Source organism: Echeneis naucrates, chromosome 22 (genome assembly GCF_900963305.1).
Source record: "Echeneis naucrates chromosome 22, fEcheNa1.1, whole genome shotgun sequence".
Lineage (NCBI taxonomy): Eukaryota > Metazoa > Chordata > Actinopteri > Carangiformes > Echeneidae > Echeneis > Echeneis naucrates.
This window is the reverse complement of record NC_042532.1, coordinates 10,294,495-10,316,299: the sequence shown is the minus strand read 5'-3', so window position 1 is coordinate 10,316,299 and position 21,805 is coordinate 10,294,495. Positions and strand designations below refer to the sequence as shown.

General features: G+C 41.9%; 2 protein-coding genes across 3 annotated transcripts; one reads left to right on the top strand and one right to left on the bottom strand.

Moving 5' to 3' along the window:
* Nucleotides 1-336: 336 nt before the first annotated feature.
* LOC115035892 (gamma-aminobutyric acid receptor subunit rho-1) lies at nucleotides 337-6,452 on the bottom strand. Its single transcript, XM_029493935.1, has 8 exons — nucleotides 6,347-6,452; nucleotides 5,295-5,362; nucleotides 4,773-4,996; nucleotides 4,068-4,150; nucleotides 3,673-3,813; nucleotides 2,170-2,322; nucleotides 1,567-1,763; nucleotides 337-639 (listed from the first exon to the last, which is right to left on the bottom strand). Exons 1-8 carry the CDS (start codon nucleotides 6,426-6,428, stop codon nucleotides 337-339), a joined length of 1,251 nt encoding a protein of 416 aa, XP_029349795.1. The 5' UTR covers nucleotides 6,429-6,452.
* Nucleotides 6,453-12,857: 6,405 nt separating this feature from the next.
* tonsl (tonsoku-like, DNA repair protein) lies at nucleotides 12,858-21,731 on the top strand. Of its 2 annotated transcripts, none has more exons than XM_029493779.1 (28): nucleotides 12,858-13,120; nucleotides 13,211-13,306; nucleotides 13,441-13,583; nucleotides 13,727-13,910; nucleotides 14,025-14,154; nucleotides 14,346-14,517; nucleotides 14,616-14,730; nucleotides 14,837-14,988; nucleotides 15,133-15,285; nucleotides 15,464-15,589; nucleotides 15,733-15,931; nucleotides 16,015-16,070; nucleotides 16,186-16,275; nucleotides 16,587-16,659; nucleotides 16,757-16,920; nucleotides 17,160-17,283; nucleotides 17,381-17,622; nucleotides 17,747-18,236; nucleotides 18,327-18,421; nucleotides 18,850-18,956; nucleotides 19,094-19,250; nucleotides 19,337-19,415; nucleotides 19,503-19,807; nucleotides 20,152-20,323; nucleotides 20,405-20,580; nucleotides 20,673-20,746; nucleotides 20,876-21,009; nucleotides 21,218-21,731. In XM_029493779.1, the coding sequence occupies exons 1-28, from the start codon at nucleotides 13,096-13,098 to the stop codon at nucleotides 21,415-21,417; spliced, it is 4,233 nt and encodes a 1,410-aa protein (XP_029349639.1). In that variant the 5' UTR covers nucleotides 12,858-13,095; the 3' UTR covers nucleotides 21,418-21,731. The 2 variants fall into 2 exon arrangements, with proteins under 2 accessions (XP_029349639.1, XP_029349638.1); XM_029493778.1 differs by having other exon boundaries at nucleotides 18,327-18,529.
* The last annotated feature ends 74 nt before the right edge of the window (nucleotides 21,732-21,805 follow it).

Genomic DNA, 21,805 nt, shown 5'->3' with positions numbered 1-21,805 from the left:
AACTCAGTTTAGTATGGGGTTGGTCCTCAGGCGGCAAAACAATCAAAACATCTTTCCATCCACAGCACTATAGTTACAACATAAAACCACAAAGATGAGGTGCATTAACAAAACCAGTAACAACGTCTGTCCTGTTTGTCAGTACCTCAGTTTTAAGTGGCTGGGTCAAAAAGGCAATGGTCACTAGTCTGTCAGTGATCTCTATGCATCTTATGAGCAGTTCCTCTGTCTGGAAAGCATTCAGTGTGAGGTCACGTTTCTTGTTCTTGTACAAATGAGCTGATTTCCTGGAGTACCATCATGGATGGCTGTCACAGATGCTGGATGCACCTTCTGTTATGAGTAGATGGACCAATAGATGATGTTAAAGAGGATGTACGCGCCAGGAAAAACAACCCTGGAGTACTTGTCTATGGCATGGGTGTCTATCCAAATGTTCACGTAGCCTCTGGATGGCTTCACTTGGCTTGCAATCTGTGGGTCATTCAATGCCACCTGCGCTAAGATTCGCTCCTGGCGGCCACCATTCTCTGGCATCCCATAATTCCCTGTGGTGTTAACATCCATAGACCCGTAGCCGGTGATCTGGGGGTCAATCATCATCTCGTCTGGGTTGCCAATACCGCAGGTACACGGAAGCTAGAGAGGTGACACAAAGTAATTTGACCCTTTGACGACTTTCTGATAAGTCAGAAAACAAACTGAAACGAGCATCTGCATCCATTAGTTTGTTAAATGTTCATATTTTTTCTGCACACTCAGGCCCTTTAAATAACTTTGGAATGAAACATTTATTGAAGGATGTTTGTGCAGACAATTTTCCTCAGGGTATGTGGGCAATTTGGCTCCATATGCTGCAGCATTTGGCAGATGAAGAATAGCAATATAGTACACAAGCTGGAGACCCAGAAGTATTCTGCCTTAGCATTGCAAGCCGCTTTCACTTGAAAATTCATATAATTATTTATTAATGTCTCTACTTATTTCATAAAGTATTATCATTTTAAATCAGATCACCCTTGTCTATGTTGTGCGACTTTGATTCTTCAACATCAATTGACTTTCTCTAATTCCCCATTACAGCAGACCACATCACATTTGGCAAATTTAAATTTAAATCAGCCAATATTGACTTTTCAAATCATTCCAGCTGTGTGGTAAACACGAATCTCTGCAAGTATTTGTATCTACTAAAGCTGTACTGATGTATTCTGCAGAGCACCATGTCCATGAGGTGCGGGTCAAAGTAAAGACCTTCTTCATAAATGATTCATGAAAAATATCGGAGCTTCTTTATTTTTGTACTTGCAGAACTGAAAATAAAATTGGAACATCTTGTCCACACTTTCACTTCTTATATAAGTGTAGATGCATGCTCTTACTTGTGAAGAATAAATGCCTTCTTTACTGCTTACCAAAACAAGGACTAAGAATTAAATTTTTACATTGTGTTTGTTGAATGAGGCCATGTACACAGCACCTAAACCAACTTGTCATGGTCAAACATTAAAAGATAATTAACACATTTCATGAATATAAAAAAAATAAATAAAATATCACACTTACTCTCTCCCTTAGCTTCCTCTCTTTCCTTTCCTGTACGGTGGATAAGTAGTTGACTGCCGCATACTCTATCACTGACAGGAAGACAAAGACAAAACTGACCCAGAGGTAAATGTCCACTGCCTTGATGTAGGAGACTCGCGGCATGGATGCGTTGACCCCGGTAATGATGGTGGACATGGTCAGCACTGTGGTGATGCCTGGAGAGGTGCACACAAACAGTTCAGTCACAGCAGAGATCTTCATTTATAGTATCTTTTGGGATGATAAAACCAAATGATCGATAACACTTTTATTAAAAAGTGCAGTAATTCATTTAAATACCTATTTTTTGTGCTGATGGATTGTCACACAAACTTGAACCAAACAATTCATGGTCCTCAGAGGATGAAACCCAATTACTTTGTTACTTACTTTGACACCTGCTTTACTCTATTTAAATCTTGCGTTGGTTTAGCTCCTCAGTCTTTTTTACATATATTTTTACACTTGCACTCTGGAAGTTGTGATCCATGGTTGGTATAAAAGAATTAGCCAAATTCTTGTAGAATAAACACACATTTCTGAAACTAAAGGCCAGACACAGAGAGGAGGAATTAATCCTACCTAGTGGCACCCTGGCAGGGACGGCCCTGCGATCGATCCAGAAGGACACCCAGGACAGCATGACCATCAACGTGGCAGGGAAGTAGGTCTGCAGCAGGAAGAAGAAGATGTGGCGCCGCAGGGTGAAGTGGATGTACAAACGATTGTACCAACCTAGGAATTTCAACAAAAAGTTGCACACACGTTGCCAAAAGTTAACCGGTGATACACAATACAAACACATGCAGCAGAGGTTCCCTACCCGTCTGGTAGAGAAAGATAGGACATTAAATCCCTGTTGTGCTTCAGGCTGCTCTTGTGAGAAAAGTGACATGTGGTTAGCAGAGAGCTGCGGGGCTTTGGGGTGGCTTTACACAGGAGCATAGGTTTTTGGCAATAGCCTGATTCACTTCATTTCACAGTTAGGATTAACTATTGGGAGGACTGGAGCAGTCTAGGAGCTTTTGTGCGTGTGTGTGTGTGTGTGTGTGTGTGTGTGTGTGTGTGTGTGTGTGTGTGTGTGTGTGTGCCCCATTGCCATCCGCCACTTGTCATCAAGTCACCAGTTAACCGGGTCGAACCTGCTGCTGAAGGCGAAACCTTCATCTGTACTTTTCATTTACGGGTTCACATACAGGGGCTATATTATGTTGTAGTAGAAACATTATAAACATGATAGCGCTCTACTTCATTTATCCTGAGGGGAATTCAGTTACACGTGACGTAGTCAGCACGTAGCCGTGTTGTGTTGCGTTGTGTGTAGCTTGTTTGTCCCTCTCTGATGTTGGAGGAGGTAAAGAGCTGAGTAAAGCCGGTCCATGTGTTCACCTACCCCGCCTCTCCTCTTCTGTGTGTCCTAGTCACCATGGTTACCAGCGTCAACGAGCCAAGCTAAGGTGGAACGACACTTAGCTTTATAGCTAGCTACATTAGCATAAGCTGAGCTAGCTAAAGTTCAGAGCCGCGACTCTAACTCACTACATTTCTGCCATCATCCTGCATGTATGGCAAGAAGTACGATCATAAAAGGACGAGGGTCTAGACCGGACCGGTTCCTGTAGGGCCTCTTTAACTGAAGGTATTTTTGAGCTATAAACATCTGTAGCAGAATCACATCAGTGTATTGTATAATGACAATAAAGCTGCGTTCCTTTCTTGTATTTGCTGTAGGCATTTTTTTAAAAATACTTTTACGCAAGTAATTTTTTGAGCAAATACTTTTGTACTTTAGTAATATTTTGACCAAGCTACTTTTACTTGTGTTGGAGTAATATTTGACTTGTGCTCCAGTGGTGAAGTTGTGTACTCTGTCCACCTCTGCTGTTAGGACATCCTGAATGTGACATTCAAAGGGTGTGAGGAAAACCCAATACTTTAGTTGGAGAAGGCTTTTAAAGCGAAAGAACATTTGTCAAATTTGTAATTTGATTGTGTTGTAGTTCTTCCATGCGTGTTGAACACATTTGTGTAATCAGTGCAGTTCACTGTGCGGAGCAGAAGTGGCAGCGTTGGTGATTACAGTACCTGTGCTGCTGTAGAACGCCAGCTTTGTGGTGGTGTGAAATTTCTGGATGAGGAACTGGGACAGAGATATTCTATCATCCGTGTTCAGGGACTCATTCCCTTTTTTCCAGTACAACATCAGGTCATCGTCTGTGTAGGCATCTGGTAGGGGAAATATGTAGAAGTCAGCACAAGTGAATCAGTCTTTGGCTCCTAATGTGAACATAGGACAGCATGACAGAGAAAGATAAAACAGGACAAGCCTACTAATCTAGAACACCATTTCAGAAGAGGAACTGCAGAATTCGTGAGGATGCAAAAGGAAAGTGCCATTAAAATTAGAGCTTTTTTTTCATATATATATATATATATATATATATATTGCTGACATGTCCATCAGTGATAAATCCACTCACAGCTCTCGATCTCCAGTGAGCAGGTTTGGGTGTCCAAAGGGAAGCGGCTAAGGTCCATGTTGCACATGGCAGTGACAGTGACTCTGCAGAGACAGCAAAAACTCAAAGTAAATTCTGTGTCATTGTATTTACATTAAATAGTCAGTCAAAACAAATAGAAGGCACAGAGAGTCTGCGTAGGCTGTATTATTTGTGCACAATACTGTGGCATGCCTTGCATTATTTTCTATGCCATTTGCTTTCATGAGTATTTAAATATTAAACTTATGCTTGTTCTCATTCCTTCTCCTTTTTCTGAGCATTTTTGTTTTTCTCTTTATTATATCCTGCAGTGTTGCGTCATTTTGATCCCACATTCCTCTTGCTGTCCTTGATTCTTAATCGGATTGCTTTATGCTGTTTTCTTTGTGAACCTTTATGATGAAATGCAGGTTAAGAGACCCTACGATGAGCTTACAAATGCAACAGTAGTGAGTATTTCTCCTCTGATTAATTCGAATTTTGCACTTGTAGACACAACTAATAACAATTATCACTTGCGCCATAAAATGCCGCTGGGGCCTTTCACCAACTGTGAGAGTCATCAAAGCAAAGAGAGCTTATTATGTGGCGCAGCTTGTTTTTTCACACAGTAAATGTTCAGAATTCTTTATTTGTCAAACCATTGCTTATTTCAAACTGTTTCACTATTATAAAAAAGCCTGCCTAAGACTGTAGAGGACGTTGCCATCAGGATACACCCTCAGCATGACATTATCAGTGGTGGTGTCGTGGATGAAGGAGCGCTTGGAGTGGACAAAAAACATGTCGGGAACCCAGATCTTCTTCACCAGGCGACTGTCGAAGGTCATGCTTTGGTTGTTGGTGCTGGGGAATGCCAGTCGCTCGTCCTTCCAGTAGTGGCGCAGGTACAGTGTCATAGTAAAGTCCTACAGGAAGGATAAACACTGGAGTGTTGAACAATAGGGGTGGGAACACTTAAATATAGCTTTTTAAAGTAAAAGCTGTGATTGACAGTTTTTTTTTTTTCTCTCTCTGGATGTCACTGCAGAGGAACCACTGCTTAAGTTGTATTTTATTATCGTAGCATCATGCATTCTAATATGAAATCTCATAAATCTCTGAGTGACTATTTCATGAAATACATTTGGTGTAAAAGTAGATTGCAGCCAAAAAAAACCAAAAACAAAAACCATTGTACTTGAGAAACACTGTTTTTGTATTTACCATGTCCACTTCAGAGATGGTGTCCAGACTTTCAACCTGCACGTCTACTCCAACAGGAATTGGAGGACCTGCAATAAATTGGACGGACATTAGTAAATTCAGAGATGATGTTATTCTCTATGGAAGCCGTTTAAACGTTTGTGTCTGCTTCATCATGATTGTTGCTGAGAGTAAAAGGTCAACTTGACTGTTACACAGACTGTTTCAGCCTGGGGAAATCATGCGTTTAAAAACAACAATGAATCACACAAATATAGAGCAACAACACAGTCTTGTGCCATGACTGTGTCGGTCTGGCTGGGACTACTTATGACCTATTTCAGCCTTTTTACTCTGCAACATCATCCTGCAATAGTACACAAACACAATGAGGTCACAATAATGGATCAAAGTAGATGTCGCAGTGGATGAAATCCAGCGCTCTCTTCCACTGTCAGCTGAGAAGCACTCGGTGGTGGAAATGAGACATAACAAAGAGATTCTGCAAAAGGTCACTCTGTGTCTTTTCAGCAAGTTTGTTGTGTTTTTAAAACTAGTTGTGGTCTGATGAAAACAACATGCCTCTGTCCACCGCATTAAATCCTTTTGTTGTTAAATGCTATTCTTGTGTATGTGGTCATTTTCCCTAAAACACAAATAAAAATATGAAAGCCGCTAAAAAGATGATATTCTATTATGATCTTGTAAAAACAAAAGCTTATGTGTCTTTATATCTTAGTGTAATCCGACAGATTTGATTTGAAAAAAAGATGACACCAACTCCCTCTAACTGACAGAGAGGCAAAAGACATGTAATAAGATTTGTGATGTAAAGAACTGAGCTGCAATTGGAAACTCCGACACAGCTTGCATGGATGGTGTCATTACGGTCTCAGAGAGCTTAATGCCTATAGGACAGTTTGGTTCAAACCAATGACCACAGGCCGAATTTATCCCGCAGCACTTGATGACTGGCCACGCAGCCTGTGATGCAATCAGCATGTCTGAGCTGCAGATTTTGTTAATGAAAGAAAACACTTTCACTTAAAAATACTTGAACTTGGTTTTCTGACCTCCGAATGCCGGCCTCATGGTGAAATCGTGGTCATCTATTCTCAGGAGCTGTTCGGATTTTGTCATCGGAGATTTTGTCATGTCAGGACTTCGTTTGTAAATCGGGCTGTAAAAAAACACATGTGATCCCAAAGGGGCCTTCAGCTATGTGATACACCTGACTGATATTAGGAAATCTTTCAACCTAGGAGTTTTAAAGTGTACCTCCCAGATTTTTGGCCTCCACTGCCGTCCATTCTGGTCTCTCTTCTCAACCTGTTAATTAAGAAAAATAGAAAAGAAATTAAATGAAAATAATCTGTCACCTATGGCAGCAAAAAGCAGAGCCCCTACTGTTTTCCTTTTTATGCATTTTAAACAGAGATGTGGCAACTAATAGACTGCACAGTTAATAATTAATTGAAAAATATTCCCTCTGATCAATCAATAATGAAAATAATAATTTGTCCCTTCAGTTTTGCATACCATATAGCAATCATGGTATACAGAGTATTAGAGTTAGAGCGTGAGAGGGAACATTTTCCAAGAACTTTTAGTGTGATGCCTCTCTTCCAGAGATGTAAAATGTGCAGTTAGATCACACATTTTATCCACAAATCACACAAAGGGTCAAAGAGCATTTCCTCATCACACGCAGGCCCCTGCATGGAATCACTTTTCCAGAGACTTTCCCTTGTATACATGTCTTTTGGGCATCAGTTGAGGCCTCAAGAGACATAGACACAGAGAAAGAGAGACAGAGAGAGAGATGAATACCAAAACCCCAAAATGGATTAATAGAGTAGAGCATGCTGACAGACAGGCCCAAATCCCTGTGGCAACCACAGAGATGCATTAAGGAAATACCGCAGAGGAAGAGTGAGCGGGGCAAATGAAGAGACTGCACAAAAACAGAAAAACACAACATGAAACAGTAGGAGGGGTGTTTCTCTGGGTGCTAACTGCTATGATGTGATGGCCATGTGATGGGTGCTGCTTGTCTGTGTTCATCCAGCAGCTGGTTCCTAATCCTCTTGGCAGAAATGCCTCTCCAATCCCCACCACAGAGCAGACTTTCGGTCTGCACACTGCTGTGCCCTGTGTGGCCTGATGCTGTTCCTGCTGTTTTCTACAGTGGATCGCCTGCATGCATGGCTGCAGCAGCTGCAGCTGTTAAATGGCCAGATTGCTGCAAAAGTCTTTATGAACAGATTCATGCTGAATCCAGAGACCAAGTGAAGTTCACTGAGTAGGTGGTAAAAAAAAAAAATCACTGGGATATGATGTCACAATTATGTCAATGTTCAGATTTTAAACTGTCACAATTATCAACGAGGCTAAAAAGAAAAACAAACATTATTTTTTCTTTACACCGTTCAATTGTAGTATAAATGAATTTGTGAAAAGGGATTTTCAGGTTGGAGAGCTACTCTGTTATGCACTTATGCACGCTCCATGATCAGCAGCTGCTTTGGTATAGCTGAAGTACCAATATGCTTGTGAAGCCAAAGTAAATATGTTATTTACAGGGCAGGGGGATCAATTTAGCTTTAGTTACAGTTAGCCAAGAATCTTCCACCAGCTAACTTGCGAACGTCCTGATTCCCTGTGTAGTTGATTGTTTGGTTTGGTTTTTAGGATATGGTGATAATTTCATATTTTACATGCTGTTTTTGAATAAAGAAAATGCACAGAAAAATAAATGTCAAGTTGTTCTGGGCCTAACCACGTTTTGGTTTGCACGCAGATCTTCATACAAAATTTGTCCCAAAAGCTAAAGTAATGTATGGAAATAGGAGGAGATAAGTGTAGTGATCACAGTTATCAAAACATATTTTTTGTGCAAACAATCATCCAGCTACTGCTCCATATTATCTTGTAAACCCCCTGAGGGTTTTCTCCTCAGATGTGTTCTTGTGTGGGTCTCTTATGTCCCACACAAACCCGCAACTCCGCTCATCCTCCTTCAAGGCTGCAGGGAACATTTTTTTTTCCCAGTGATTTAGTGAAAACTCCCACAACCCACACTGTAGCAACATCCAGCGCTTTTGCAGTTTCACACTCATGGGAGGAGGAGTGGAGTGATGAGAAACAGCAAGAAGACGAAATTGGCTGCTACATATGTATATCAGATTTTTCCCCGTGCTAGAGGAAGAATCAGATTTGTATTCACAGGCTGTGTGTGTAAGCAGAGAGGAGACTGATGTGAGAGGACTCTTAACGAGCTGTGAAGAAGAGAGAAAGTGAAGCACGGATTTGATAACAAGTCGACGGCAGCGTTTAGAGATTATAGCGCAGCTTTGAGCCACTTGTGCTTTGTCTTTTGCTGATTTTCCACAGATGATTATGATAGTGCTCTTCTCATATTTAATGATTATCTTAATCACCTTAGGGCAGAAATGATCACTTTAAATAACTGTAATTTCATGGAGGATTGTTTTTGATTTAGAGAAGGAGCTTTAACTCTGCATTCTTTAACGCACACATCCCTTCAGCGAGACCAGACTCACCATGTCATGCATCACGACAGTTTTTCAGCAGATGTATGTTAATTCAAATACATTTATTTAACTCTGTAGACAGATATTTGAACATTGAGTACACTGCTGCTTGATGCCATCTCTGATCTAGGAATAACAGCCGTTGTAGCATTAAAAGTGATACTGTATCTAAAGGCTGGGGGATTATGACTTGACAGGGTTTGTTGGATGTATTAAGTAGATGCAAATCATTCAGTGCTGATAGTGTTATTGGGGGGGGGGGGCTGTACTTTTGCTGCTTAGCAAAATCTTCTCATCTTCATCAGAATTTAATGCAATACAGTTTCTTGTTTGTGGGCTGCAGACATTTAGGCAAAGTCTGAGCTAATATATCTACAAGGGAATAATGAAAAAAAAAGGAATCTCAATTATGGGTGGGTATTTTTATAATTTTGAATTTAATAGACAAAATTAATATCTGATTCCTAAGGAAGTAATGAATAACAATGTTCAGTAGTTGTCAGATCTGATCTTGTGCTCAACAGGTGCAGTCTGAAAGTGCTCTGAAGATAAACATGGTTTTAAATATCTGATGAAGGAAATTAAAAAATCTCTGTGTTTCAGTATGTGCCCCAAAATCATCTGAATAATTTAAAAAGATCGGTTTGGACTTTGAGTCGAGTTGTTGGCATTTTGAATGTGAATGTAAAATGACTGATCCTCATTGTCCACAGCTGGATGAGGATTGCTGCTCCAAATGCTACTCTCTGTGTATGATAAAACTTTTTACTTCAATATCTATTATGCAAATTCAATACTTTAATTTTTAGCACCTCCAATGTCCAAGCCAAGTTTGAGGCTGCTGGACTAAATGCTTAGAGTAAAACATTAAATCCAATGGATGCATTAACAGAGGAGCAATTAGCCTAAATAATAACCTGAATAACCTGACATTGACTACAACTGCTGTCTTTTGGGAAAACAGTCATTAAATGGCCAGCAGCCACTGTGGGGCAAAAGAACACAGCATTCGCCAATAGTACATAAATAGATGTGGGGATTTAGGTCTCCCTCTCTCTCTACTCTCCAATCTGTTGTCTGAATAAGTCTGTTTTCAGAAGGGGAGGGAGCAGCACGGGTGACACAGGAAACAGTGCCCAACATTGTGTGAACTCAAAATAAAACATCTGTAAGAAAATAATAACATCAAGAAGAGAGTTTAAATACTCTAAATGTTTTTTTTTTTAAATTGTCATACATCCTGTTAAGAAAATAAAACCACATACTCCTGTGTTTGTTGGCTTATGACTCCTTGACATGACATTACCTGCTCTGTTTGTACGTCTCCAGCTTGTGACCCCTTGACTGGGCCATCTTCCCAGCCGTGCTTGCCAGCCAAACACAGAAGAGCAAAAAAACAGCATCCACCTGCATGGTTCACATTCCCCAGAGGACGGACCTCTCCTGTCAATCAGAATCTACTCCCTTCCAGGGTTTGGAGCACTCTATCTCCCTGAGACATGCCCTCCTCCAGCGCCGGAGCCAACAAAAGGGGAGAAACACAGCAACAGCAGCAGCGGTTACACTGGGCTATTCTACGGCCTGAGTGGAAAACATCCTACGGTGCTTAATCTCCACAGTGGGAAAAGCAATTTTGACTAAACCCATAAATCCTTGAGCGTCAGATGGTACAGATTTGATCCCTCCAGCAGCGGATGCGCCTGCTTCTCTGTGCTCTGCTGTGCTCAGATATCCTGCACTCTTGTGTGCTCTACTCCACTTTGCACCGCCCAGAAACACAAATTCTCACAATGATGCAGCGTGCTCATTTGTAAGGTCAATGGTTTAGAGCTATAGACTCGCAGGCGCTGACAGGAAGCTCAGTGTCTAATGGGAGCGATTCCTTCTGATGCTTGCAGTCTTGCATTTGTAATGTCAAAAATGTTTTGACACCAAGCCAAAAATGGGAAAAGCTGCATTATGTGCGCTTGCAGGATTTCAGCAGGGAGTTGTTCCTTTATGCAAACTTAAACAATAAGCGTGAATGCTTCTTTTTTTCTTGATTTGATTAGCATTTCTTTGTGCCTGCTGTAGTGTTTTTCACCATTTCTTCTCAAGGGACTCATATTTAGGGGAATACTTTTGGATGCTCCAAATAGGATTTCAAAGGATGATGTATCAACAGATCAAGTAGAAATAAGGTCAACACTATTTTTATACAAGAAACCTGCAAATAAAAATAGTTGATATATAATATTAACTCATATGCATATATATTAAGCTAATAAAGCAACTGACCCTAACCTTTTCTTGAATGATAGATAAAAAACATTAAACCAGTCAGAGCTTCACATAGTGATCAATAAAACTGAACAGGGAAACACAATGGTCTTTCAAATCAGCAACACACTGTCTTTCAAGGCATTCTGCCCACCTGAATAAGCCAAAAGAAGAAAAAAAGGAAAAACATCTCAGCACTGACATTATAAACATCAAACTATGTGTTAACCCTCTTTTTTTTAGCAGATTTTTAGCAAGATTATAAAATCATGAACTTGGGTTATTGCTATGGACACCAGTTTGAAAACTAGTGTAAGTAATGTTAAGTAATGGTTGTATTCCAGATTTGTGGCTCCTTGTTTACAGTCAGTAAGAGCCCACAACAAGGGGAAGAAACACTCAGTCAGATTCATGGTGGTGCCATGCTATAGACATTGTGGATTGAATTTGAAATCAGTAGCAAAAAACAGTTAGCAAATAAATAAAGAAAATATTGAGCAAATAAACCATGAAAGTTCTCAAGAATGTGTCATAATTTTCATTCACTTAGGTCAAAGATATTATAGCCTGAGCAATGCTGGATTTTTAATGTGTTTGTCCACATTAGCTTTTGAAAAGAGGGAAATCATAGCTGCACTGGCATCTTTGGGATGAAAGATAAACAGTAAGTTTCATAGATGGGAAAAGTTATAAACACTCTGATATGATGTGGTATCACAGTTTCAGGAAGAAAGGAATTGATTGGAAAGGCATGATTAGGCATTAGACTCTTTAAGCTTTTTAAAAAGGGATCTCTTGGCCAAGTTTTAAATGGGAAGGCATGACTAAGTGAAAAGTTTCATATTAAAAGTGCTGCATGAAAAAATGCAGTTCCAATATTATCTGTTCATTATTAGCGTTTACATGATTCAGTGCTAAATTACCTGCATTCTGGCCCTCCTGTATATTGATTTTGCAGTTGTCACACTCACGCAGTACATAGAAAAAGAGAGGTATCTTAGAATTTACTTGGTAAAAAGACATTGTGACCTAAGTATTATGTACTGAATGAGACATTTAGAAAAACAAGCTGGCCCGTGCTTTTTTTATTGGTTCGTCTAAACTCCTATCTCTTCATATTTAATAACCCATATCATATCCACCTGAAATAGAGCTGATATCCCTAACTTAGTTGATAATACTAGTCATAATGATACATGGGTCAGCTGTAATAATTAAGAAATATTATTAGCATTTTGCTCTCCTCTTCTGTCATTGTTATATTTATTTACTGATTAAATCTTTTTTTTTTTTTTTTTTTTTTTAACTATATACATGTTTCTCTGACAGCGATAGGCTCCCAACGTTTAACATACAGTATTTATAGACTGAATGTGTTACTGTGTGTTTCTGTTGTGGACATGGTCGCTGGATGTCAGACCGCACACAGAGAAGCTCCGGCTCTTTCCGGGTTTCCTGGGTTAACAGCTGGCGTTAGCCAATCAGCAGCCGTCAGTAAGAGCCTAGTTCAATTTTTAGCCCGAAGTAAAATCTGCCAGGCAGGTTGACATTAGCTGTTCTGGGTTTATAAACACACACGGAGATGTCAAAACATTTTAATCGTTGTTTTTCAGGGTTTGGGATTGCAAACGGGGACAAAGTTGGACAAAATTGTGGTTATCGAAGTGATACTTGTGCCTGGAAACACTCGCACAGGTCAAAATAAAACAACGGACGTTGCCGCGCAGTCATTGGCTGACAATAATGGCGGGGCTTTGTAAGTGCTGAACACCGGAGCAGAGATACGTCTTATGTGTGGCGCCTGTTTTCATACTTTGGCCGCGATCGTGTTTATAAATGACACCGGGGATATTCATGGACCAAGCGGAGAGTCGTCTCGGTGGAAGTAAAGTGAAAAGGCGGTGCACAGAGTGACTTCATAAGTTATCTGTTAACTTCCGCCCTGCCCAACCAGCTACGGCGACGCTAGCTGTGATTTCCTTCGCTACCGACTTCACTGCTGAATAGAGATGAGCTCTTCACGGGAGATAAAGCGTAAGGTTTACATCGTTTTCAATCCACGTGAATGCGGAAATGCCTTTTACTCTGTAACGAGCTGATGTTGAACGTGTGGTCGCTCCGCAGAGCTGCAGAAAGCAAAGAGCAAAGCCCAGAGCAGCCAAAACCTCAGGGAGGAGGCGAACATCTGCAACCAGCTGGGAGAGCTGCTGTCCAAAAACGGTATGTGCTTTAACAGTCACAATAATGGTGGTGATGATGATGACACCAACACCAAAGTCCTTTATCATCCTCTTTCTCCACTTTCTATCATACCAACTCTCCTGGATTCAATGTGAATGCATCCTCCTCCTCAGGTGATTATGAGGCTGCCATTAGGGAGCATCAGCAGGAGTTGGCACTTTCTGATGTGCTGAATGACGTGATTGGACTAGCAGTGGCCAATCGCAAGATAGGAGAGTGCTATGCAGAGTTGGGAAACATTGTGGCTGCTTTGAAAGTGAGTGGTTTCAAAAAATACCTGCAAAAATACTTGTACATCAGATTTGTCAAGGCAGCATCTCAGGTTTACCTCATTATTATGATGATGGCAGACAACGCCAAGGAAGCATACAAAGGCTTGTTCGTATTTGTCTTCGTCAGCATCAGCAGCATCATCTGGACTTGGCTCGTTCTGTGAGAGATCACGCAGAGGAACAAAGGGCGCTGGCAACTATTGGTCGAACATACCTCTTCCGTTATGAGTCAGACCAGTCGAGGGACAGTTTAGATCAAGCAGAGGAGGCTTTCAGGAAGAGCCTGGCTATTGTCGATGATCGTCTGGAAGGTTTGTACTGTTTAAAAAAAAAAACAAAAAAAAAACAGGCTTCTGTGTATAATTAGGGATTTGCAGGGAATGTAGTGAAATTGATTATTTGTTTCATTTGTTTTTAAACTCTAGGGAAAGTGCCGGCACGAGAGATTAGTGAGATGAAGGCTCGTCTGTTCCTCAATCTTGGTCTTGTCTATGATCATATGGGGGAGCCCAAACGCTGCAGCGAGTTCATCTGCCGAAGTGTCTTCATCGCTGAGTAAGAAAGTTTAAACTACACCAAATTTGAATGTAAAGACTCGAAAGAAAACTGGCAAATTTGCAGGCATATTCATTCTTTTTCTTGTTGTTGACTGGCAGTGAGGGAATCACAGCAAATTCACTTTGTCTATAAATCAAGTAAGGTAAGAATTTCATGGTTGCGTCATCCTCCATTTTTATCTTTTAAAGGAAGAGCCAGCTGCTGGAAGATCTCTATCGTGCAAACTTTAATCTTGGCAACATCTACTTTCGTAACGGTCAGCATTCGAATGCTGTGCGCAGCCTTGAACAAGCGAAAGAGTGTGCCAGAAAGATTAAAGACAAGTTCAGTGAGAGCGAGTGCTTCCACTGCATTGGGAAGGTACAAACTCAACTAAACTCTCCTGTTTTCTGTCACTGATGCAACAGTTGTACAGTGTAATTTATCTCTGTTTGTGTAACCATGATGATTATCCACAGGTGCAGCTGTCTCTTGGAGATTTTGTAGCAGCTAGACGGTCTCTGAAGAAAGCGCTCTTGCTGGGTTCTCAGCAGCCCCTAGACAGGCAGGCGGTGAAGAAAGTTTTCAAATATGGTGACATAGCAAGTTTTCATTCACCAAACCTTGTTGTTTAAATTTTCCCACCCTGGGGGGGGATACTTGATTCGATCACACAATTTGCTTCTGTCTGTGTTCGTAGCTGACCGTGGCTGTAAATTAGAGGAAGAGCAGGAGAATGATCAAGGTAAAACCCTCACCTCCCATAAGGCTGTGGAGCTGGCAGAGCAGTTGGGGGACCTGTACTGTAAAGTTGGCTGCTACAGAAAAGCTCTGGATGCCTATCAAACTCAAGTGAGTAATAATAAAAGATTTGCATGGACCATGTTCAGCTGTATTATATTTTAGCATCCAGCTCATTTTAACCTCTCATCTCTTGAACAACTCTACAGTACATTGTCAGAGCATTGAATTGTCGATGTTGTGATTGGAGTGTAGCTTAAGGGTGCAGAGGTACTTGGAAAGGCTGCGCGGGAGTTGGCTGTCATTCATGTATCCCTGGCTGCCACATACACAGACCTGAGACAGCACAGCAAGGCAGTGGAGCACTACAGACAGGAGCTGGCCTTACGACAGGGAAGCTCCTCAGAGGTAAACGCACAGAGCGCACAATGTACCAAGAAATATACATTAGGATCAATTTGTTACTTCTTTTTTTAATTTATATGCTTTTTCTCTCATAATGGCTTTGACATATTATATAAGGTGTATCTTGATTTGTATGTGGAAAATGCCTGTCGTTGAACTCTTACGTTTATGCCTCCGCTAGGACTGTAACACCTGGCTGAACATTGCTACATCTCAGGAGGAGAGCGACTGTGCCTCTCAGGACATAGACAGCAGCTACAGAACAGCTTTATCCTGTGCTCAGACGTCTGGGAAGTCCAGACTACAGGTTAAAGCTAATTTTATTTGTTTTCCTAACACCCTTCCCTAGAACTCACAATCATATGAACTCACTATTGCAAATCTGTTATCCTGTGAACTATAACTGAGATTTTTGGACTTTTTTTTTTTTTTTTTAAAACCATCCTATAGAAACGTGTGCTGAGACACTGGTTGGCTTACCAGAAGCGCAAGGGCTCATCAGATGCTGATGACACTCAGGCAATGTTGCAGGAGCTGTGTGCTGCAGAAGGTTGGAGTCCCGATGGAAGCGATGGCGAGGAGGATGAAGAGGAGGAGATGGACAACAGTGAACCTCTGGATGACAGCGACGTTGTGCTCTCAGATTCAGGTGCGCTACGTGCTGTTGAGTTACCATGTGATGTTTTCGGATTAAAAGAGAGTGAACTAATGGCCTTTTCATTTGTTCTCTAGATGATGATTTGGAGGGTTATGACAAGCTAGTGACAGGAAGAAGGAAGGCAGGAAGGGTGAGGGATTTATCAGTTCTGACTTTGCACAGTCTTTTATACTTCCCATCTTAACATCTTTGTGACACACCCTCTTACGTCACCTGCCGTTTCTTCATCTGTTTTCTTGCTTTAGTGGAACAAGAGGAATGAGAAGGGTGAAACGTCTCTGCACAGAGCATGTATTGATGGAAACTTGAAGCAGGTCCTGTATCTGGTAGAACAGGTGAGGGGAAAAACAAAATTTTGCATTTCTGTGATTTCCACAAAATCATAGCAAAAAAAGCAAAATCAAGACGATCGAAAAGACAGATTACCGTAAAATCTTTAAGAAACTGTTAAAAGTAACAAACTTCTTGGATATAAGGTTCTTGATGGAAATATCCAAAACTTCACCTCATAGACGGTCTCTGCTCAACTTTGATTCATTTATAGGAGCAGAAGATCAATTAGTAAACAAAGTCTTCATTCAGAAATGCTGTAGCTCTACCAATTTGGATTGTTTTGATAGTTGTTTTCCTTTTTTCTGTATTTCAGGGTCACCCTGTGAACCCCAGAGACTACTGTGGTTGGACTCCCCTGCACGAGGCCTGCAACCATGGCCACTATGGTAACCAATTATATATTTTAAAAAAAATTTTAAAACCCACTCTCCCATAGTTGTGAATTTCATCGTCTCTCTTTCTTTCTTTCTTTCTTTCATGCAGACATTGTAGCTGTGCTGCTGGACCATGGCGCGAACGTTAATGACCCTGGTGGCCCTTTATGTGAAAATGTGACTCCTCTTCATGATGCCCTTGCTTGTGGCAATTTAAATGTGGCAAGGCTCCTGGTGGAAAGAGGAGCCTCTGTCACACTGCGGAATTCAAAGGTAGGTGTGGGTTTTTTTTTTTTTTTTTTTTTTTTTTTTTTTTTTTATAATTCAGTTCTGACAGGTATAAGATTAAAATACTATCTCAGACAATTGCTATCTACTTAGAATTGTCTCGTCTGTATTACGCTAATTCTTACAGTTAGCAGTCAGAATATTCCAGTCTGTGCTAAAATTAGTGTGTAAAGCTGCTTGCCCCCCCCCCCCCCCCCCCCCCCCCCCCCCCCCCCCCCCCTCAGGGTCAAACAGCTGCAGACACCCTGCGTCAGTGGCAGAGGACATACAGTCGAGAGCTGGACAGAGAGACCAAAGATGAGTGTGTCATTACTGAGAAACTGCTGAAAAAGGCCCTTGCAGGAGGAGGTCAGTCTCTCATGAGATTTTGCCATGTTTGCCTCAGCTTGATTCTTAAATGTCCCCCTAAGCGCTTCTCTTTCCCACTTATCTCTGTCTAACACAGTTCCCACTGCTCTGGCCCCAGCCAAGCCTTTCGATGCCCTGCAGGACAGCCAGCTGTTTGATGCTGAGAATTCAGAGCCCCTGTCGTCCTCTGGAGGGGGCTGTTCTGCCAGCCAGGACTGGCCTCGAAACAGCAGGAACTCAGATGTGAAGGCGACACCTGCCAGCCCCAAACGTCGGCAGAGCAATGGTTCAACACAGCGGCACAGAGCCAGAGGAACAGAGGCTTCTGTTCTTTACGGGGTAATGTTATTGGAACGGGAATGCTTTCTCTGTGCAAACTCCTATATAATTACTTCCTGCACATGTTTTGGTGTATTGACATTATACAAACTGGATTGAATTTGATTTGTATATGTATTCTCAGAATAAGAGCAGCTCCGATGATGACAGCGACTCTGACAGGCCCATCAGTCCTCTCCGTCCCGTCCGACCCAGACATGCTTTCCCAGGAGTCCAGAGTCAAAAGGAAGTTCCACCAGCTCACAAAGAAACCAGTTCTATCCCTAGCTCAGCTCGAGAAAGTAGCAGAGAGGCGCCTGCGCCATCTGTCTTTGCACGAGCAGAGTATCACAGTGCCATACGAGGCTTGGGCAGCGCAAAAACTCTCCTTCAGGGTCTGTCACAGCCGCAGTTCTCCAGCACACCCGCTGCATCATCCAGCCCTAAATCCGCTCTGGTTCCAGAGGAAGAGTATCTGGCTGATAACTGGCTGGAGGATGATTTGGGGGACATTCAGCCAAAGAAGAAGAGGAGGCTTCGAGCGGAGCAGGATGGGATGGCGAGGGAGGACCTGACCTCGTTTTCAGCCACCAGAACTCACAACAGCCATGTAAACCCTGGCGCGACCTGCAGAGGTAAAGACTTCTATTTCAGTTTTTATTTCATTTTACTGTGCTCCTCATTTAATGCTTATTTCACCTTCACTGTGCTCCTTTTCTTCCCAGATTCTGGACTTCCCTCCTCCAGCAGAAATCTCTCTCAAAAGAAGAACAGCTCTCGGAGGCCTCATCAGGTCAAGATGACTCAGATGCCTGGGATGGTGAGATTGGGCAGACGAGAGGTGAACAGGTCACAGAGCCCCACCATGACAGATGAGGATGACATGAGACCTGAGACACCTCCACCAGCTCCTCACAATCCTAGACAGGTGTCCCTCCAACCTGTTCGGCACTGACACAGATTTCACATTACTGCTTCAGGACTGACTTCAGTCAGTCTATTATTGTTTCAACATGACGATGGAACATAATTTGCTTTGTTTCTCTGAAAGGAGAGAATGGAAAGTGAAGCCATTTTAAAATACTAATGTGTCTTGAGCACAGTTTTAGCAGGGATCTAACGTGACTTTTAGTGTTTCCAGTTTCTCTCTCCAAATGTGCATCTTAAGTGTATTTAATTTTATGTGCCATGTTTTTGTTTATTTATTGATTTATTATTTTTTATTTATTTTCAATTTTTATATTTCAGCCACCTGCTCAAACATTCGCTGCTCCTATGCCCTCATCGCTGCCTCCACCAATAAGAATGAGGGTCAGAGTTCAAGAAGATGTTTTCCTCATCCCAGTTCCACAAAGGTTTTTTATTTAGTTCCAAAATGAATATTAAGTTTGTTTTTTTTTTGTTTTTTGTTTTTTTGCAATGTTTGGATTTAACATTGAAGTTTGGTTTTAATACTGATGTATTCTCCTATACCCATATCCATTTGATTTAGTGAGGCCGACTCCTGCACTGTGTTGTGGCTGTGTGAACAGGCAGCACAGCGCTATTACCAGAAATGTGGCCTCCTGCCCCGTCTGTCACTGCAGAAAGAAGGTGCTCTCCTCTCCCCGCAGGACCTGCTGCTGGCTGTCCTGCACACCAATGAAGAGGTGAGGCCAATTTGAGCATTGAGGGGAAAAATGTCTTACATAAAGGCTGTTTTTCAGAAAGAATTGTAATATTTTGTATGTTTCAGGTCTTGGCTGAGGTGTGCTCATGGGATCTCCCTCCACTCCCAGAGCGTTACAAAAAGGCCTGTCAAAGCCTGGCAGTGGGTGAGGAACACAAGAAAATAGATTCATTAACACAAACATGTTTTGGTAATATCTTATAAAACAAAGTGTCTCATTGTCTCCATGCAGATGAGAACAAGCGTGTGACTCGATTGTGTGAGGTACAGGATGGGAGCTCCTCTGTGTCAGTGTGTGGCCTCAGTTTGGCCCCCACTTCCCTCAACCCTTTGCTCCGTGCTTTGAAGCTTCAGGCCACCCTCACTGAGCTGCGTATTTCTGGCAATCGTCTCCACGACAACCTACTGCCAGAGCTTGTTGCCACAACCATTACCATGCCTCGGCTTCGACTGTTGGACATTTCTGCCAATCACATTACTGGGGAAGGACTGGGAAAGGCAGCGAATGCTTTAGCAGGACAGAGTCAGCCATTTCCGGTAATGAACTCAGCTGGATGAGTGTTTATATCTAATTAGCTGTCCTGGGATTTCATGCAGCCTGGGTAAGAGATCATGACAAGACATATTTATGACATGAATGCCAAGTACAGACAGCTTTCTTTTTACTGGTTTAAAAGTGACAGATGGAAAAGATTACACATGTGTGGCCCTCGACTTTGCCAAGCCAAATCCGGTCGGGGTCAAAGCATTTCACTGTTCTCACGTGACCTACCTGCTACTGTGAGAGAACTGAAGGAGGAATGTGATGCCAAAATGAACTACAGTGTTACAAATGTCAGAGTGCAGTGATACTTGGTGATGCTTGGTATTCTTCTCCAAAGTGCCTGGAGGAGCTTGATCTCAGTATGAACCCCCTTGGTGACGGTGTGTCAGAGTCCCTGTCCTGTCTGCTGTCCTGCTGCCCTTTGTTAGCCAAGCTGTCTTTGCAGGCCTGTGGCCTCACCAGTCGTTTCCTACAGCAGCATCGACTGCTGCTAGCAGATGCTCTGATAGGTAAGTGGGGGAAAAAGCTGATGAAAGGGTTAAAAAGAGTGATTTTTATCAAGTTTCATTACTATATTTTTGATCTTTAAGGTACTGGCCACCTGAAATCTGTGTGTCTATCCCACAATGCACTGGGCTCCACTGGCTTTGAGTTGGTGTTAAAGACTCTGCCGCTCCACTCCCTGGCCCACCTGGACCTGTCTGCTGTCGGCAGGGGTCCTGCTGATTTCCCAGCACTCGAACACCTCACCAAAGTAGTGTCACAGGTGCATAAATGTAAATCATGCAGTGTAATCTGCAAATGTTTTGAAACCTCTGTACATTTCAGGCTAATGAGGGTGTCTATCTTTGGTCATAGGAGCACTGTTCACTGACCCACCTGAGTCTGGCAGCAAATGGGTTGACAGACAGCAGTGTAGACACCTTGGCCAGGTGTGTGTGGTTGTTCTGGACCATTTCTCACTTGCACGATTCATAATCAAAACTATAATTTCTCAGGTTTGATGTGTTGTTGCTGCCTTTTTTTATTTTATTTTATTTTTTTTTTACATTCCCTTTTAGGTGGCTGCCTTCATTTCCATCTCTGGTGAGTTTGAACTTGTCAGGAAATCCATCTGTCACTTCAGCAGGACTTCACAGCATCTTAAGCTCGCTCAGAGAGGCCTCTCGACCTCTGACCCTTCTAAACCTTCAAGGTATGTACTGTGTTTATAAGGCTCAAGAGTTCAATAACTGAGTTGAATGTGTTTTCTTCTCCAAAAAGCATTTGCAGAGCTGCTTTTTAAAAATTCTTTCAAACTTGCATGTCTGTTGTCTTTACCCTGACTGAGGCCAGATCTGGAAACTGACATTTGTATGAAAAATTTGAAATGTCTCTGAAATACAGTTTGTTGTTTCACTCAGGTTGTCAGTTATCGGGCCCCTGGGACAGTGCAGGACTGGATGATCTGACAGAGCTGGTCAAAGATCTGCGTCTTTGCTCTCAGGGTCTCAACAAGCTGGACAGAGAAGCTTTAAAGCAGAGTTGGGACAAAAGTCAGTCATGTGGACACTTCATTGATCGAAACACCAAGTGCATGCTCTCAGCTGCAGCTTCCTCATAAGGAGGGAAAAATTAAATGTGCATGTAGCAGATCTTTTCCTCAGACACTGAATTTTTCAACCATGTAAAATTGGTATCTGATATCTTATTTATTCATAATCACTTTTCTGATTTTGTTCAGTTTTCAGTGATAGCCCCATGCTGGACCCTTACTCTTATTCTTACTTATACACGCATACTGAAAAGGACTGTGCTAGGAAAGTAACCAGTTCCACACCAACGTATGGACACTATTAATAGCTCATATTTTGTATTTCAGCCTCACTGAATAATTTTTATGATTTGTTATGAAAAAGAAAAACAATTAAAGTGACTCATGATGCTTTTGTCTTTTGATGGCCCATTTTTTTTTATGTCAGGTTCATTGATCTTGGTGTGACACGCACCAA